At 48.8% G+C, this 17,415-nt stretch overlaps 6 protein-coding genes across 6 annotated transcripts; 2 read left to right on the top strand and 4 right to left on the bottom strand.

Moving 5' to 3' along the window:
* Window positions 1-179: 179 nt before the first annotated feature.
* AGABI2DRAFT_183411 (hypothetical protein) lies at window positions 180-3,657 on the bottom strand. Its single transcript, XM_006458259.1, has 13 exons — window positions 3,336-3,657; window positions 2,850-3,195; window positions 2,637-2,798; window positions 2,471-2,585; window positions 2,356-2,416; window positions 1,993-2,296; window positions 1,695-1,936; window positions 1,511-1,643; window positions 1,291-1,446; window positions 1,015-1,233; window positions 878-964; window positions 753-827; window positions 180-697 (listed from the first exon to the last, which is right to left on the bottom strand). Exons 1-13 carry the CDS (start codon window positions 3,626-3,628, stop codon window positions 311-313), a joined length of 2,580 nt encoding a protein of 859 aa, XP_006458322.1. The 5' UTR covers window positions 3,629-3,657; the 3' UTR covers window positions 180-310.
* A 699-nt stretch (window positions 3,658-4,356) lies between these two features.
* On the bottom strand, window positions 4,357-6,228 carry AGABI2DRAFT_190661 (hypothetical protein). The gene is made up of 8 exons (XM_006458258.1): window positions 6,154-6,228; window positions 5,784-6,104; window positions 5,547-5,733; window positions 4,786-5,489; window positions 4,685-4,735; window positions 4,572-4,628; window positions 4,443-4,521; window positions 4,357-4,390 (listed from the first exon to the last, which is right to left on the bottom strand). Exons 1-4 carry the CDS (start codon window positions 6,223-6,225, stop codon window positions 5,347-5,349), a joined length of 723 nt encoding a protein of 240 aa, XP_006458321.1. The 5' UTR covers window positions 6,226-6,228; the 3' UTR covers window positions 4,357-4,390; window positions 4,443-4,521; window positions 4,572-4,628; window positions 4,685-4,735; window positions 4,786-5,346.
* Window positions 6,229-6,345: 117 nt separating this feature from the next.
* Window positions 6,346-9,645, top strand: AGABI2DRAFT_216825 (hypothetical protein; the record flags this gene model as incomplete). The annotated part of the gene is made up of 20 exons (XM_006458257.1): window positions 6,346-6,402; window positions 6,457-6,530; window positions 6,581-6,608; window positions 6,656-6,695; window positions 6,747-6,772; window positions 6,823-6,992; window positions 7,041-7,093; window positions 7,144-7,160; window positions 7,214-7,231; window positions 7,284-7,307; window positions 7,362-7,528; window positions 7,582-7,774; window positions 7,824-7,915; window positions 7,964-8,291; window positions 8,346-8,425; window positions 8,475-8,490; window positions 8,538-8,612; window positions 8,668-8,855; window positions 8,911-8,932; window positions 8,985-9,645. The coding sequence occupies 20 exons, from the start codon at window positions 6,346-6,348 to the stop codon at window positions 9,108-9,110; spliced, it is 1,794 nt and encodes a 597-aa protein (XP_006458320.1). The 3' UTR covers window positions 9,111-9,645.
* A 375-nt stretch (window positions 9,646-10,020) lies between these two features.
* AGABI2DRAFT_176718 (hypothetical protein) lies at window positions 10,021-10,771 on the bottom strand (the record flags this gene model as incomplete). Its single annotated transcript, XM_006458256.1, has 5 exons — window positions 10,021-10,126; window positions 10,187-10,418; window positions 10,470-10,548; window positions 10,602-10,690; window positions 10,745-10,771. Coding segments are annotated over 5 exons (533 nt in total), but the record flags the coding sequence as incomplete, so codon positions are not given.
* On the top strand, window positions 10,749-12,817 carry AGABI2DRAFT_190658 (hypothetical protein). The gene is made up of 5 exons (XM_006458255.1): window positions 10,749-11,297; window positions 11,350-11,922; window positions 11,976-12,326; window positions 12,383-12,545; window positions 12,605-12,817. Exons 1-5 carry the CDS (start codon window positions 11,213-11,215, stop codon window positions 12,642-12,644), a joined length of 1,212 nt encoding a protein of 403 aa, XP_006458318.1. The 5' UTR covers window positions 10,749-11,212; the 3' UTR covers window positions 12,645-12,817.
* On the bottom strand, window positions 12,766-14,193 carry AGABI2DRAFT_115327 (hypothetical protein; the record flags this gene model as incomplete). Its single annotated transcript, XM_006458254.1, has 4 exons — window positions 12,766-12,880; window positions 12,933-13,024; window positions 13,075-13,961; window positions 14,031-14,193. The coding sequence occupies 4 exons, from the start codon at window positions 14,191-14,193 to the stop codon at window positions 12,766-12,768; spliced, it is 1,257 nt and encodes a 418-aa protein (XP_006458317.1).
* Window positions 14,194-17,415: the final 3,222 nt, after the last annotated feature.

Raw genomic sequence — 17,415 nt, 5'->3', positions numbered from 1 at the left:
AACTTCTGGAAGTTCCAGTTGAAGGGAAAGATTCTTCGGATATGGTATACCTTGCCTATCATGACTCTCATGTCAATCGTGACAGTGTTATGGACGAGAGTCTACATTCTAAATCTTCGACATAATTCATAAGGATTTATTACATGTCTGTGCATCTTACGAGTGACGAAGTACAGTAGACCAACTGACAATTATGTTCCAATAGGAACATCGAACTAATATTTAAAAAGGATATGATCTAGGTCAAAATGCCACATGGAGTCCTTGAGAGAGTGGTATGTGTACAACGTGGCAGACTCGTCGGCCAACGTCACGACTTACTTGGCGCATTTATGCCTGTGGAATTGACCATCGAGATAGATCCCACATTACTTAATCGTGGAAGGCGGATCTTGAGGGAAGGGGTCGCTGGTGCAGAAGAAGGTGTGTTCACGGTTGTAACAGGGGCGGAAGGGGCAATCCAGGGACGCGACGGGGTGCGCGCGCTGTATCTTCGAGTCATGCGTTTACCTTTTTCCTCTGACTCAACCTTCCGCTCCTTTGGATTGTCAGCATTATTCGGTCGGTAGGTAGGATCTTGCGCATCGTCATCACGCTCTTTTCTCTTCCGACCGCGCTTTTGCGGCGCTGGTGCTACTTTTGTTTCCTCGGTCTCTTTGGTTGTGGTGCTTCGTCGCCCCCTTCGCTTTGCAGGCGTCTGGAGCGTCACATTAGTTATTCTGGTGACGACTATGACCGATGTTCACCCTCACCTTAATTGAAACCGTTGTAGCTGGAGCATCAGTCAACCCATTCATTAAAGCCAAAGAGTCATCTGGTTCTTCAAGCTAATGACACTCGATAAAATTGGCACTGGAGGAGGTTGAAAAATCGTCACCTTGACTTGAACGCTTTTCTTTGCTGGTTGCAAGTTTTGGTCATTACTATGAAGAGCAGTAGTCGTGCCGTTATCTCTTGTGGTATCCTTGAATGCGAAATGAACACCATGGCGCCGCGAGATGACAGTAAAATTACCTTGGCTGTAATACTATTCAATGATGGGTCCCCTATCGTATTTCTACTTCTTGATCTCAATTCACGTGTGATTGTTTCTGGCTGGGTGCTCTGTGCCGATCTCTTCTTTCTCGTCGCTGTAACAGTTGATGCGGACGTTGCCAACGTACTTGTCGAATCTGTAGATGTGCTCGGCTGAGGCCGGACAAATCCATTGGTTGTTGCAGCTTTGGCTAAACGCTAAACGTAGAATTAAGATCGACAGATTCTTGCTTCGGGAAAACATGAAGGATTGACCTTTGCGCGGGCAGCGGCATTGGGTGGTCTGCCCCTAGTCCTGACGGGCAATTCCATCTCAGAAGTCGTTTGCACAGCGCGATCTACAGTCCTTCGACGCGGCATAGCATTGATAGGGGATGTAGGCTGTTCTCTGAGTTTCAAACTGCAAAGCATCTACCCAAGCGGAATTCATGGTCAGTTGAAAAGTCCTCTCTGAACCTTGTTGCTTTAGATTTACCTGTGCAATTTTAAGCTCATCGTCACCTCGGTTCAGGTTTGAATCATGTTGTGGATCATCTCCAAAGTCATCCAAAGAGCTGAGTGATGTAAGTGGTGATGACATGGCGGATGAAGCAACGTCTTTCACATCCCTTGATTAATGATCAGGATATTACTACATTCCGTGATATAAAGACACTCACTGCTGTTGTGGACTATAACCTTTATTGAGTTTACCCCAGAAATCAAGAATAATTGTTCGCTCAGGAACACGATACCGACGACCGTTGATCAAAACTTCGTCCGTGGCAATACGGTTTGACTGTTGAATAGGAGTCGTAGTTTCGGACGGGATAATGTCGACGTTCCCGTTGTTAGATTGGCCAGGTCGATTAATTTCAATGGCGGGATAAGGATTTGATTTGGGAACACGACGCTTGATGGGCTAAGCAATAGGGGTGCTGATTAGCTAAGACGGGCTGCCATAAGAATCAGACGTACTAGGACTTTTTCCGAATGGTTTGGACACATCCATTTTTTATTGTACGGCGGCATACTCGGAAGAGGAGGGTCGAGGCAGTCTAAGTGCCAGTGAAGATGGCAGAAATCACACGAAAGTATACTCTTCCAACGGTCTTCAGTTGCGCTTTTTACCGACGAGGACCGCCTCATCCTCTTCGTAGCAGGAGCGGTGGCGGCGAGACCGCTCGGAAGGGCAGACATTCCACATTGAAAACAGAGAACAGGGGCACCATTTCTATCTTTGAGACGAAAGGGATCCCGATCTTCAAGAAGTCCAAGACGGCTAGAAGGTCAAATTTTTTTTTGAGAAAATAAATGACAAACGACATAGCGCTGCCTTACTTTTGGCGGGGTGGTTTATATTCCATCGCGTTGATGTAATTGCCTTTGGGACCCGAACCAACTGAAAACGAGATTGAGTAAGATCGCCACTGAATTGAGAGACACATCGATTCACCATCTTTGAAGTAAGTCCTGATATCTTCAGGTAACTGGAATTCCATCGGAATCGATACATTCAACTGGTGGATCAAGGGCGACAAAAGAGAGGGTGGCGGTTTTGCAGGTGGTTGCTAAGGGAGATCGGGACCAATGACTGCGACGGAGGGCCGAATTTTGCTTACCTTACGTATCACACAGGCAGGACAAAACCACCGACTATCGCCTTCCTCAATGTTCTCGATGGGTGGGTCGACGCACCAGAGGTGGAAAGCTCGGGGACACCCATCGCAATATACGAGGTCACCATGCGAGCGACAAGAGGAGCAGTGGTCATGATTATTGAGCTGATCAGGGCAGTGAGGTCTCATTTTCAAGACAAGAGATATGGAACGCACAAGGTTCGAAGGTGGAGGGTCGGGGGATGATAAGGGGATGCTTTTGGGCTCCTCTTTCACCTTTACTGAAGCTGAATCCACCTCTTTCCCTTTCCCTTTGTCCTTGCGCTTGGCCCTTGCGTGAGCTGTCTGGGACAGAAGATCGTGGAGATTGTGAGAGGAGTCGGAGCGTGTAAGGGCGGGTTCGTCATCTGGCAAACCAGTTACACTTTCAATTTCCATAGGCGATGGACCTGGATTGAAAAAGGTGGGTCCGTCCGCAGAGCTGGTGCTCTCCAAGGGCACAGCAGGGATTACTCCATTTTGATTGCGGGCAGAGGCACGTTGAGCACGGCCAGAAGCCGTTCTTTTCCGTAAAGCATAGAGAGATTGTGGGACACGTAAGAGCAAACCATCGTGAAAAATGGACATTGCAACAGAAAGAGTAGGAGACAAGGCGAAGCAAGGGTTAGCTGTGTGACTGACGAAAGCAGAAGAAAAACTGACCCCTTGTCAACTCTGGAACGTTTTGTGCGGGGCCCGTCCTGGGGCTCTTGGCCGATGAGAGTACCATGCATAATACCAGAGTAGGTTGATCCTGGATCCGACGGAGGCAAGTAGGAGAAGACAGTGGACGGTTTTCTGGGGTCGCGTTTTTGGGCGGCCTGCTGGACAGAGGCAATTGAAGGAGGACCCGGTAATATCTCAGTAGCAAGATTCGAGTCTCCTTCGAGATGGGACGGCTGCTGAACGGTGACTCCTGGAAGCATATACGGTGGAATACTAGCTGTTGTGGCCATTCCGATACACACAGAACCCAGGAGCCGAAGAGACCAGAGGGAGGAGGAAGAAGTCAGGGAACAACAAACTAATCAGGTTACCCACCCCGACCGCACACGATACTTGTCTCTCCCGCAGGTTCAGAAATTCCTCCATGTTCACTACAGTAATACTACAGGCATTGTTCATACAGCTATTATATTCACACCAGCCGCCACCAGCTTAGTTCCGCAAATCCCACCCTCGCAATCGCCGTCACGATGACACTCTCCAAAACTTCGTCGGACTGCACCGCCCGCCCACACCATATGCACGGTAGTCCTGTCCTTCTTGCATAGAACAAGGTCTCGGGAGACATTGGTATCAGCGACCATCTGTCGATTTTCTTTCCAGCAGAAAGAGGGCGGTGAACAGCCCACCTCCGTAGATGCGCCCTCTCAGGGAAGTGTTGTGATCGCATGCCCAGTACACACACAGCAAGACATGACCCAGAGGGGGGATAATTGTAGAAAAAGACCAGTCGTCTGCGTAACCCCGGTACGACTTCCGATGGCATCGCCCATTGGTTCCATAGGTCGGTCCATATCAAGCCACTTTTCCCGCCACAATATGATGGAAAGTCAGGGAGCGGCGGCCAAGTATTCTAATCCAGGTTGAGACTCCAGAGGTTGAAAGAAGGAGGGATAAAGCAAATGTAACAAACCCAAACAAGTCTTGCTACCTCCTCCATCATGGCCAATACGACAGTCATTGGTGCCAAAGCCATCCACGGCCAGAACCCCCAGGTAAGAGTCTGGTCCATTCGTTTAGCTTTCACCAATTCCCTAATTTCGACAGTATTTAGTGGAGACTGTCATTCGCAGTCGCATCTACGAATGCACGTTCTGGAAGGAACATTGCTTTGCACTCACCGGTATGACTACGGCCCGCACCTTCTCTAACTCAATCTCATACCTCGCACAGCCGCCACCATCATAGACAAATCAATCGAATTGCGCACGATAGGTGGTGTCTATGGAGGTAACCAGAAACCGACAGACTTTCTTTGTCTTCTCCTCAAGCTTCTACAAATCCAGCCAGAAAAGGAAATATTACTGGAATATCTCCAAGCAGACGAATTCAAGTATGTGTCGTTTATTTACAAAATTTTCCCCAGTACCTATGTCCTTATAGGTATCTACGTGCTTTGGCCGCAATGTACATACGGATGACCTTTCGAGCCGTCGACGTCTACGAGATTCTAGAACCTCTCCTAAAAGACTACAGGAAACTGCGCCAGCGGGGGATGAGTGAGTACTGATGGTCCTTGTCGAGATATGTATGAACCTGATCCTTCTAGATGGATACTCGTTGACATACATGGACGAGTTTGTCAACGAACTTTTGACAGAGGAACGTGTATGTGATATTATCCTACCGCGAATACCCAAGCGCCAGATCTTGGAGGAAGTGGGAGACATAGGCCCGCGCAAAAGTCGACTCCTCGACGCGATGGAAGGCAAGAGCGATAATGAAAGTGAACGAAGCCGAAGTAGAAGCAAAAGCCCCATGCGCAGAAGCATGTCGAGATCACGAAGTGGCACTCCCGACTCTACTGGGTCAAGGTTCATTTCAAGAAGCCCTTCAAGGTCGCGCTCAGGTTCAAGGTCACCATATCGCTCCCGTAGCCGTAGTATTTCACCCGACAGAATGGAAATATAAGTCGTGATTAGGGAAGTATAATTTAACGAGTTACCAGCTACGAGCCAATTTTTTCTTTACGGAATCTGCCCAGTTTGCTGGCCAATAAACCCCAGCGCTCTTCGACGAAGGGCAAGCGACCCAGTGCTTCAAGTGTTTGTCGAGATAGGAAACCGCGGTTTTCGTGTCTAGTGTACCATTCTACCAGAAACTTAATCAGAATGTAGTCCATGACTTGATATTCAACCGTAGACTTACGGATATCTTCACGACGCGTCGGGGCGGCGGAGACTCTGTCGGTCCTACCTTTGACACAATCCCGGAGGGCCAAGTCATTATAGAACTTGCAGACTATTTTTCCACCCTTGTTTTCAATAGCCCGGATGGCGCTGTTGCTCGCTCTCGAAGCGATGACATACAACGGTGACTTCAAATGTGCTGCGCCCTGAGGAAATTAGTCAATTATGCAGAAATGAGTCACAGAATGTTCTTTACATTCCCCAGGATCTTGATACCATCGTGTACTGAATGTACGCAGCCACTCAATAACAATTCCTTGGCAGTGATGGGCTTTTCAGGTGACGAAGCCAAACGGCCTTGGTCCACCCAGTGTTGTATCCGGTCAAGATTGACAGGTGCATAGGTTCTCGCATTTGGGTTAATGAAACCACGCTTCGGAAATATCTTTGTAATTGGTGTTTGACCTCCCTCGAAGCCTGATTTAGGGCCAGGGCCTGAACGGGACTTTTGACCATTGGAACCACGGCCTGCTGTTCGACCGTACTTCGAGCCTTCACCGCGACCAACTCGTTTTTGCTGCAGGGTTGTTGAGCGAGATGAAGGAGCATACAATCTGACGGCTTACACTATGCTGTGATCCTCGAGCTGGCCTAAGATTTGCCAGAGTGATTCGGGGTGGACGGACGTAGGAAGCCATAGGACGAACGAGCGAACGAGCGAGCGAAAGACAGTGCCAACGAAATACTCCTTGTTTGGTTCGGAGGTCTCTGCCAAATAACGCGCTATCTTATCGCGACTCTGTATGCAGCACTCGATCATGGATTCGGAGAAACAGCTCTCCCAGTTAGTCGCTCGCTGGCTCGAACTTGACCGCGTTAGTGAATCGTGCCCCACCCCAACAATCCATTCTTGCTTAGTATATAACTAGAACAATGCAACACGCAAAGAAATTCAGGACCTATGGGACTCTGGTAATGTAAAGGAGCTGGAAAGCCGTATGAGGTACAGACCATACTCTTCTGGCTCAAGCAGATGACTCTAATAGTTTGCAGCCCTCGCATCAAGTTCGGAACTGCTGGTAGGAAGATTCCCATGTTGCTATCCATCTCACTCATCTACATGTAGGCCTCCGCGGGAGAATGCAAGCGGGATGGGCACGGATGAATGGCAAGTTTGCTTCCTACGCGAGAACTCAAGATGCTGACTGTCAAAACCCAGATCTAATTGTTATACAGGCCTCGCAGGTGCGATATTCCTTATACAGTGCAGGAATGAATCATATAACTACGGAAAGGGACTCGCTGCTTACGTCGTTCAAGAGGTTCCCAATGCTTTAAGTCGAGGTGTTGTCATAGGTCACGACCATAGACATAATTCGGAGCACTGGGCAAAACTCACAGCCGCCGCCTTCCTTGCTAAGGGTATGAAGGTCTTCCTGCTTCGCGGCATTGTCCACACGCCCATGTGTGACCATCTCTTGCTTTCGGTTTCTCCCTAGCTCATCTTCCCCAGGGTTCCTTTCAGTGTTAAACGTCTACACGCGGCTTGTGGAGTTATGATCACCGGTTGGCTGTTTTGGTTTGATTTGTCTCTAATGTCGCTTACTTTCCTCTAGCGAGTCACAATCCAAAGGTAATCAAGGTCTTTTTCTATCACCCATAAAGTGCGGGCTGAACTTTTCGTAGGATGATAATGGGTACAAAGTAAGGATTTCAAAGCATTATTTCAACTATCATTCTCATACTACATCTATAGGTCTATTGGGAAAACGCGGTTCAGGTTCGTTATTCTCTTTTACAGCGTAAAGGGCAGTCTACGACATCGCTTGAAAAGATCATTGAACCTCACGATCAAGGCATATCGGAATCTATCAAATCCGATCTGGGACCTGCAACCTGGGACACCAGCGACGTTACGGCCTCCGCGCTTTCTTCCGATGTTACACCAGAAATGCATGACGCCTATTTCGCCTCTCTTTCTGCTCATCTTCTAGTCGACAAGTATGCCTCCCATGGATAATTCATCGTGATTAAGATTAACAAACACGCAACAGGCGGCTGAATGAAAGTACGAGTACCGCCCTCAAATTCGTGAACACATCCATGCATGGCGTTAGTGACTCTTATGTCGAGCGAGCTTTCGAAGGCTTTGGTTTCGCTCCTTTTATTCCAGTCAAAGAGCAGCAGCAACCTAATCCAGACTTTCCCACTGTACGCTTCCCGAATCCGGAGGAGAAGGGCGCTCTCGTAAGTTGTTTAGTACTTTTTGAAACAAAGTGTCATAACAAGCAATCAGGATCTTGCGTTGGCAACGGCTGAACGGGAAGGGGCATGTTATGTTCTCGCGCAAGATCCAGATTCTGACAGATTCTCCGGTGCGGAACGTGGGTCAGTACCTTCTTCTCCTTTTTATGACACAAGACTAAGATTGAGTAGTCCTAATGGAACATGGACCGTTTTCACAGGAGATCAGCTTGGTGCTCTCTTTGCTAGCCATGTTATCAGCAATTGCGCGACTGAAGGCTCAGGCAAAACTCTGGCCAAGATTGCGCTCGTAGCGTCAGCCGTCAGCTCTAAGATGATTGAAGCTATGGCCAAAGTCGAAGGCTTCAAGTTCGTGCAGTGTTTAACTGGATTCAAGTATATCGGAAACACAGCTCTGGATCTCGTTGAAGCTGGGTACCAAGTGCCGTTTGGATATGAAGAGGCTATCGGATTTATGTTTGGAGATGAGATTCGGGATAAGGATGGTGTTGCTGCTACCGTAAGTACCCATGAAAAGTGAATGATGCGATGGTTAAACTCCGTTATTCTCTAGATGGTTTTCGTTCAAATGGTTGCAGCTTTGAGAGCCAAGGGACAGACGCTCCAGGATCACCTGGAAAACCTGTACAAAAAGTGGGTGTTATGATCTGAAACCCTTCACCCTCACTAAAAGGCGACTTAGATATGGTTATTTTCAAGTGAGTCGACTTGACGAGAGTCTCTTTTAATCTTACAAAGGTATTAGACGAACAATGGCTACTTTATCTGCAATGATCCTCCTACCATCGACACTATATTCTCCAGAATTCGAAACTTTGATGTAAGAATCGCGTTAAGCTACCTAATTCGAATTCATTTCTGAACGTGGTCACTAGTCGACATCATCTCCATCTTATCCCAAGCAAATCGCGGGCCTAACGATAAACGCTGTCATGGACCTCACCACAGGCTACGATAACACGAATCCTCCGACGTATAAACCCTCCCTCCCGCTTTCTTCAGGACATATGATTCAGTTCCGAGCCGAGAACGAGGAAGGCCTGAAAATTGTCCTTACCACGCGGTACGTTTCATTGTTGGAAAATTGTCATTAGTAAGGTCCTGATAAAGCGGGGTAGTACGAGTGGTACTGAGCCAAAGGTGCAGACCAGCTCTTCACTTGTGATTGCATAGCTGACACGTTCATGAATAGATTAAGTACTATCTTGAAGGGAGTGGCCAAGATCGCGAAGCTGTTAAAAATCTATTGATCAAGGTCATCCAAGAGTTAGGAGATGTTTGGTTTGAGGCTGATAAACATGGGCTGGGAAAGTCTTGAGTCAGGGATGACCTGGCAATATTGGGAAACAGGGAACTGATTAATATTGCAACTTGTGTCCTACTTTTACAATCAGAAGACGACTGTATTTGCCGAGGCTTAGATCCTTGATTTTTTCTCTGCTTCAAGGGCCTTTGTCTTTTCCCATACCTCCCTGGTGACAAGGGTTTCATGGTAAGAGAGAGCCAGCAACCTATGAAACCTGATTTGAAAAAGTTGGATTACTGATGGGTGAAACAAACCTTGCGGTGATCATGCGGTGGATTAAATCGTCCGAAGTCATGGCTGATCCTTTTCCTTGAGCTATTTTACGTTCATTAACAAAGTCATCTTGGATGTACTAAACAAGATAGCTCAGATGGCTGCATTCAGTGAAGCATCAAAGAAGAGACCAACTTACGCAGTCCCATCTTCAATGGTGACAGTCCCAATTTTGCTGCCACCGATGAAATCTCTCCATTGTTCTAAAACCTCTTCATCGGGTACTCTGATTTTGTCAAGTGGTTTAAACAAGTCCATTCCACTACGCGGTTTTAAAGTCACGTTGTTAGATGTCTGCAGGAAGGGTAAGCAATGTCCATGAGAGAGGAAGAGGAAGGACTAGGACCTGGAAGAAAGCGCTTTTCTTTCCCTCCGCGAGGACTAGAAAGCTCACATCGGTGGGGAAGGTGAACCGACTGAAAGGAAATACATAGTCAAGAGTTTGCCCATTCATCATGTCCTGGACAGCTCGCAAATTCTCAAGTCCCTTGTTACGAACGCTTCCCTCGGTGATACCGCTCTCTGTTAAAAGGTAAAGAGTGCCTTGAGGAACCTGAAGCCATCCACTGTGAAGATCTTCATTTTTGGATTCTGGGAAAAAAGGTGTTTCGTTTATGGTGTTTAAGGAGAGTGGAAGTGTGCAGGTGATGGGAAGGAGGAGAGAGAGGATGTGACTGAGAGTTGGTTTCGCCGATGCGTCAGAGGGAGCTGGAAAGGAGGATATGGTCAGCGAAGGAGGATAGACAGGAGGTGTTCTAGAGTGTCTAGAAGATGAGGTCGGTGACGGTTAACGGTAATGATATAGAATAGCGTACGTTCTCGCGATTGCTGAGAGGAGAACCCATTCAGCGGCATGCGTGTCACCGCCTAGACTTTCGTCCGCAATCCAAGTTAGGAGCGCGTCTCTGGTTGTTTTGAGTTCAGAGGGGGTAAAAGTTGCAGGAAAGGTACGAGGAATGATGGTCGGCGGGGTCGGACGGGCGAAGAGAACATGGAGCGTAGGAACATCGTCGATCTCCGCCGAGGATTCAAAGTCTTGAGAGAAGAATCTTGGTGACCAGTGAGGATGTGAGGTTGCACATTGGGGGAAAGCGACGTACGGCTCTTTTGTAAGAATACCTACAAAAGTGGTGAGATCTGATGGCTTGAGAGCATCGGCGAGAGTAGAGTCATAGATCTAGCTTGGGAGTTGGTAGGTGCACCCTCTGGCGGATAAACGAGTCGGTTTACCTTGACTTGGACTCCGATATGGGAGGTGGCAGGCAGGGGAAACTTGTGAGGATGGGTGGGGTTTGGAGAAATGCCATTTTTATTTTCTTCTATAAAAGAATAAGACGTCACAGAGAGGACGTAAGGGGCGTGCCTAGACGTACGGTATAGATTAGTAGACTGGCGGGTACACCAGAGAGATTCCCCAGGGACGGAAGTGGCCCAGAGGACAGTGCACTGTGCGAGGTGGGCAGGGTCGGGGTCTTGGAGATCTGGAACGGATAGACCCCATCCGCCGGGCGTGTTGGCGGGAGACTTTGCTAGATATATGGAAGGCGAGGGAGAGGTGTCCTGGACGACGGCGCGAAAGGCGACGAGGGCATTTTTAGAAAAGAGCTGCGGAGGGTGGAGGACGTTGAGGGCGGGGATGTTGGCAAAGGCTGCGGGGGGGTCGAAGAGGGCGGCAAAGTGGGCGGCGACTACGGCGGGAAAGGCGGGAAGGGGGGCTGCGGGGTGGAAGAGGGCGGCGAGGGCGTGGGGAGGATTGAGCAGAGCATCGGCTACGGGAGCAGAGACCATAAGAGAGAGCACCGCCAAACAACCGCCTATTCTCTTTCTCTCTTTCTCCCACCATGCCTCTCTTCAACCGCAAGAAGAAACAACCCTCCTCCACCGAGGGCACCACCGAGAAAAAGGCCGGTTGGCGTCGTCCAGCAAGTGCGTATCTCTCCGTCGCTGTCTAGCCCAGCGAGCTCACCCATGCACTCAGACACCGCCTTCAAGCAGCAGCGTCTCAAGGCATGGCAGCCCATCCTCACCCCCAAGACCGTCCTGCCCACCCTCTTCATCATCGGCCTCGTCTTTGCCCCCATCGGCACCGTCCTCATCTGGGCGTCCTCCCTAATCTCGGAAATGACATTTGACTACACAGATTGCCAGACACTCACTCCGTCAACAAACGACTCTCTCTCGTTCACCCCACTCCCATCCAACAAATACTCCTACCGTCTTCGCAATGGAAACGGCGACGTCCCCATACAACCCCCTCGCTACGCCTACCTCGATAACAGAGGCAATTCGGCCTTTGACGTATCCAACCAAGAGCAATGCATTGTCGAGTTTCACGTCCCCATCAATCTCGACCCATCCATCTTCCTCTACTACAAGCTCACCAACTTCTACCAAAATCACCGTCGCTACGTCAAGAGCCAGAACGGAGACCAGCTTATCGGTGACTATGTCTCTCCCGACGACCTCGACGACAGTGACTGCGATCCCCTCGGTTCCATCGACGGCGTCGCTATCTACCCTTGCGGATTGATTGCAAACTCCTTGTTCAACGGTCTGCTCTCTCCTCCTTCTTCCCTTTCATTTGCTCACTCGCTTCGCCATCAGACACTTTCTATACCCCTTTCCTCCAAAACGACAACAACAGCTCCGACCAAGAGCCCGTTCCATACACCTTTACAGACAAGGGTATCGCTTGGAACGGTGAACAGAATAAGTACACCGAAAACCCCGTCAGTAGCAGGGGCTACAGCGACTATAACCAGATCGTTCCTCCTCCCAATTGGCGGCTCCGCTACCCCGATGGTTATAATGAGTCAAACATCCCCAATCTGCGAGAGGACGAACATTTCCAGAACTGGATGCGCACAGCAGGTCTTCCCACCTTTACTAAGCTCTATGGAAGAAACGACAACGATGTACTGCGAGAGGGAATCTACCGCATCGTCATTGGCTTGAGTCCGTATCATGTATCCTCTCTACTTTCCTCCCTTGTTTACTAACCCTCATCGCAGACTTCCCTGTCGTCAACTACAAGGGTACCAAGTCTTTTGTCGTCTCCACCGTCTCCTGGATTGGAGGCAAAAATCCCTTCCTCGGCTGGGCGTACATAGCATCCTCAGCGCTCTTCATTCTTCTTGCCACTTTAGGCACTGCACGGCATCTCATCAGGCCAAGGTACGTCTCCGGCAAATTTAAATCATTTTTAACCCGAGTCCTGAGACACCTTTACTCAGACGTTTGGGTGATATGTCCCTGCTATCATGGAACCGATAGTTCCCTTTCCACTCCTTCATGCTGTAATTTGTGGACTGGATTTATTTCAGAAAATTGTTTGCCCTTTAATATTTTACTGTCCACATATGTTCTTTACGAAATATTAATCATGTCCATACTACTATCCATTCATCGAAAACCCTGTCCCCTCGCAATGAATCGTCCAGTGACCGCTATCCTCTTGCTTCACCTCAAATTTGGCCTCTGTTAGTTGCTCAGCGACCCAGATCGCGGTCCTGATGAAATATCATCAATAATGTCCAAAAATACCATGCTGCTCACACCGACCTTGTGTGTAGGGTTAGATCTTTTGTGCCACACCTCACTTGGCTTTTGCCCTCCGCGAGAGCCATGAAAATGATGATCTGGTCCTGCGTCCACTGTGTCGAGAGATTAGTTCGTGCTCATGCCGAGCTTCAATTAAATTCACCTCGTCAACACATCCTCCCGCTTCAATACCCTTTATTAATTCTTCAGCAGCGCTCTTTCCAACTTGGCTCGGGTCCAAGCCTTTCTTTCCAACAGCACTTCCACCCATCACCACTCCATTTTCAAATTCTGCCCATAAGACAATTCCACTCCCTGCTCCTTTCGTCGAACCATTCGGTTCTCGTTTCACGTTAATATCCATCAACACCGGGTTTTTTGTTTCACCTCCCGCAGTAGCAGCAACAGCAGCAGCAGAAGCAACACCATTGTCTGCGATCGATAATCCATTTTTGTTACCCCATTCTTGAATTCTCTTCACAGCCCCCTGACTCATCCCTTCTCCTACGATTCTGGGTAACCCTGCGCAGTGTGCCAATCCATGGATAGTCACCAATCGACTTCTCTCTACCAAATTCACAGCACGAAGTTTTTGTCCCGCTAAAAGTGGCCATACACAAATATTGATTTCTCCTCCACCTTTCGGGTAATATCCTCTCTTCCTAATTTCAAGTTTGATTTTCGAATGGATGTCGTTGGTAGCAGCAGCAGCATCTTGTCCTAATGTCGACGACGGCGGTAGAAAATGTTTCCGGAAAAACGGCAAAAAGACATGTTGGGTATAATCCACTTGAGGTGCTTGTTCAGCATTAGTCCCACCTAGTAAACTCAACACACTCGGTCTTGACGATGATGATGCCGATTTTGGAGTTTGGAAAAGCAATAATGGCAAGGCAATTTGTATAAGCAGCGTTGTGGCACCTGCGGTGACAGTATCTGCCTTCCATGATCCTGGAAGCTCAATTCTCCCTGGTTTAAATTCCACGCTGGTTGACCCATTAGTGGCACCTGTTAATTGAGCTGATGCTATGCGGGCAACAAGGTCTAGACCTGCAATGAAATAATATGAGAATAACCTACTACTCTGTTGGTTATTTCCAGTGAAAGGGCGTCACTCACCGGTGCGGTGTTGATTTTTTAAACCTGGCTGCGATCTACCAGCTCGAATATTTTCAATTCGGATAGGCTTTTGTAGGAGAGCTGCCAAAGAGACAGAATTACGAAGAATTTGTCCTCCTCCTTCGAGAATACTCCCGTTGATTATCTGTAGGTGAGGAGACATATAAGTATGTAACAAGCAGTTACGACACTGAGGACTAGTCTTTAACACTGAGTCATTGATCAATAAATTATTTTTTGGTTTTCAGAGTCTGAACAGCGGTGGCAATAAAAGCGTTTGTACTGGGCGCGGATTGGATATTAGACAGAAGACTTGTACATGTTCGCGTGAGTATACAATAAGCGACGGGAAAATCTTGAAAATGGGAGAAGCAATGTAATCAGCAGCCGTATTGCACTGTCCACATGAAAGCGTAGGAATATGATGAAAAGAAGATGTAGGCGTCACACGAAAGAAAGCCCTCTTGTAAATGAATGATGATAACACTGTACCGACAAAGTAATGGCCTTAAGCCGAAATTAACCCAACTACATATCTACCTACCTACCTAGAAAAACACAGCGGGAAGCGAGGAATGAACTACGCAAAATACCTCTCGGCCTTGAGCCAAGTAAAATCTTGAAAACGGAAGGAAATGGGAGTCAATAAACCCCTGAACGATACAGTGACGTCGATGGTGATATGGAAATTGTCGCACAGCCAAAATGACAATCCTTCATAGATAGACTGGAATGAGATGCATGACCAAAAGCAACGACGAGAAAACAACAATATGAAGGCGCAAATTTGGATTGGAGATGTGGTTCGCGTTTTCAAGCTGGGAAAATCACCGCTTAGCACGACTCCTGTTTGGAAGTTTTTTGATGGCCCGATTTTGCCCACTGGTTGGTGGTGGCGGGGCTGAACCAATGGTGAACAATGTACCCCCAGACGAAGTTGAGGGAGCAATTTGGGTGGGTGCACTGAAGGGCGAGCTTGGAGCCGATCCGAATCCTGTACCCGTACCTCCAAAATTGACCGGTGTCGCCCCCGGTGGCAGGTTAGTGCTACCTGTGGCTGGAGACGCAGGTTGACTGCCAAAAGAGAAAGCACCACCAGAAGGAGCACCAAAGTTAAATCCCGAAGATTGAAATGTTGAAGGACTGCTGGGAGCAGACCCGCCCGACGACGACTGTCCAAACGGGTTGTTGCCGGAGGGTGTTCCAAAATTAAAACCGGTAGTGGAGTTGGGAGTGCCAGGACCAGCAACATTGAAAGACCCAGTTGTAGAATGTTGAGAACTGTCCGCAGCAGTTTGTGTTTGGCCGAAGGAAAATCCCGTACTAGACGCAGGAGTGGAGGATTGGCCAAAAGAAAATGGCTTCACCCCTTCAGATTTTGACTCTTTGATAGACTGAGGAGCGAAGGGGTTCGAAGAAGGTCCTGAACTAAACGGGAACGGTGTTGTTGTCGCAGGAGGAGCAGATGCTGGGCCCCCAAACAAAACCGATCCAGATGTTGGAGGATTGCCAAAAGAGAAACCTCCAAAGGATGGCTTATTATCCTGTTGGACTTCTCGAGTGGGACTTTCCTCCATCTTGAATTCCTGATCGTTACTTTTGGGTGGTGTGACGGGACGGCCAGTCGAGGAAGGTTTTGCGGCATCGCCTGCGGTATTTCCATCACCACCAAATGTGAATAATGGCGGAGGAATAGGACTGGCAGAGGGTGTACCAAAGCTGAAAGGGGAAGCTTTTTCTGCAGCGTGGGGCGTACTGGGAGCAGCAAGGTTGAAGGGTGCAGGACTTCCCGGCTTCGTCTCTTTGTCCGTCGCTCCGAAAGCAAAGGGCGCAGGACTGGAGGACTTGGTTTCTTTCGTGCCAAAAGTAAAAGGAGCGGGACTGGTAGACTTCGCTTCACCGCTTGCTGGAGCACCAAAAGAAAATCCCCCGTTGGGAACCATTGGACTGGGCGCCTCAACAGAAGGCCTTGAACTGGAGGGCTGACCAAAAGAAAATGCACCTGTCGAAGGCGCTGAAGAGGAAGTTCCAAAGATATTGGGAGACTTGTCAGGTTCGGCGGTGGGCTTAGGCGTGGCTCCAAATGTTGGGGTGAAAGACTTTGGAGCATCGGCAGTAGAACCACCGAAGAACATACTAGTATCCGACGGAGCAAGATTCGTCGTGGTGATGGGAGCTGTAGCCATCCGCGCCTGACCAGTAGACACTGACACCTGTGGTTTATTGACAGTGGGCTTGTCCTCGGACGTGGGTTTACTACCGAAAAATGTTGCTGGACCTGGAGCATTGGGACGGGATGAGAATGCATCTTTAGCTTCCCCACGATCTTCAATCGGTTTAGGGGTGGCAGTATCAGGTGGCACGCTGCTGGATGAAGTAATTTGACTTGTGCCATTTTGGCCTATACCACTGAAGAAACCCATGCCCGGATCCACTTTCACTTCAGACCGACTATCCGAATCCGTTTGAGGGGCTACACCGAACACGGAGAGAGGTCGTGGTTGCTCGCTAGCATTACTTTGATGCGAAACCTCTTTCCCCGTCGCCCTTTCGCCATCCCACAAAGGGTTTGCCGAATCCTTGACGGGGGCAGGTGAACCAAAAAGGCTCGTAGCACCAGAGCTAACCTCTTGGACTGCACCACTTGAAGCGGGAGTCGCTTCAGTTGAAAACGCTGCGGTAGATGGCGCCGGCGTAGGAGTGGTATTCAACTTTGGAAGCTCAGTTGGCTGCGAACCAAACGACAGCGGGGCAGTCTTGATTTCAATAGGCTTGGCGAAAGCGTCTGATCGAGCAAAAAAGTTGGGGATACCTTCTTTGGAGCTGGATTCTCCCGATGGCCGAGACGATGGCGCTACGGGCGGATTTCCAAACAATGAACTGGGCTTCTCTGGAGCAGTGGCAGTGGGTAAGTTTCCAAACATGGACACGGGTTTCTCTGAAGCAGATGCAATGGGAGAATTTCCAAATAAGGAAGTAGCAAATGCTGCAGGTTGAGAAACAGTGGTCGCTGGTGCTTCAGTCTCGTTTGCTTTGGGAGCCGACGACACCGCCGACAATGAAAATGGGAGCGATTTGATAGGTGGCTCCTTCGCATTGCTAGTGTCATGCTCAATCGGCTTCACCTGTCATACCTCATCAGCATCATCAAACTTCGAGTGAAAAAGAATTGCCCACGTCTTTAGCAAAACTAAACCCAGCTGGAATGTTGAAAACAGGCACATTCTTCGCGGCTTCTTCAAGCATCTCTTTCTCCTGGTCAGCCATAGCATCGTCAACATCATCCTCAAAAGCGGCAGAGAATTTTGTTCGAGGACGAGAAGTGGGTCGCGCCATGTGATTCCTCTTGGCACGACCAACCCGCAAAGACGATCCTTCATTGCTA

Source organism: Agaricus bisporus (assembly GCF_000300575.1).
Source record: "Agaricus bisporus var. bisporus H97 unplaced genomic scaffold AGABI2scaffold_2, whole genome shotgun sequence".
Taxonomy (NCBI): Eukaryota; Fungi; Basidiomycota; class Agaricomycetes; order Agaricales; family Agaricaceae; genus Agaricus; species Agaricus bisporus.
This window is presented reverse-complemented; position numbering and strand designations above follow the sequence as displayed.

What these genes read in the sequence shown, in the direction of transcription:
- AGABI2DRAFT_183411 (XM_006458259.1), bottom strand. Translation starts at nt 3,628, where the DNA reads ATGGCCACAACAGCTAGTATTCCACCGTATATGCTTCCAGGAGTCACC. An exon ending in GGTTATAGTCCACAACAGCA is followed by an intron (nt 1,644 to 1,694) that starts GTGAGTGTCTTT and finishes TCATTAATCAAG; the next exon opens with GGATGTGAAAGACGTTGCTT. An exon ending in CTACAACGGTTTCAATTAAG is followed by an intron (nt 698 to 752) that starts GTGAGGGTGAAC and finishes GTGACGCTCCAG; the next exon opens with ACGCCTGCAAAGCGAAGGGG.
- AGABI2DRAFT_190661 (XM_006458258.1), bottom strand. Translation starts at nt 6,225, where the DNA reads ATGGCTTCCTACGTCCGTCCACCCCGAATCACTCTGGCAAATCTTAGG. An exon ending in CTCGAGGATCACAGCATAGT is followed by an intron (nt 6,105 to 6,153) that starts GTAAGCCGTCAG and finishes ACAACCCTGCAG; the next exon opens with CAAAAACGAGTTGGTCGCGG. An exon ending in GACGCGTCGTGAAGATATCC is followed by an intron (nt 5,490 to 5,546) that starts GTAAGTCTACGG and finishes AGTTTCTGGTAG; the next exon opens with AATGGTACACTAGACACGAA.
- AGABI2DRAFT_190658 (XM_006458255.1), top strand. Translation starts at nt 11,213, where the DNA reads ATGCCTCTCTTCAACCGCAAGAAGAAACAACCCTCCTCCACCGAGGGC. An exon ending in TGCAAACTCCTTGTTCAACG is followed by an intron (nt 11,923 to 11,975) that starts GTCTGCTCTCTC and finishes CTTCGCCATCAG; the next exon opens with ACACTTTCTATACCCCTTTC. An exon ending in CGGCATCTCATCAGGCCAAG is followed by an intron (nt 12,546 to 12,604) that starts GTACGTCTCCGG and finishes ACCTTTACTCAG; the next exon opens with ACGTTTGGGTGATATGTCCC.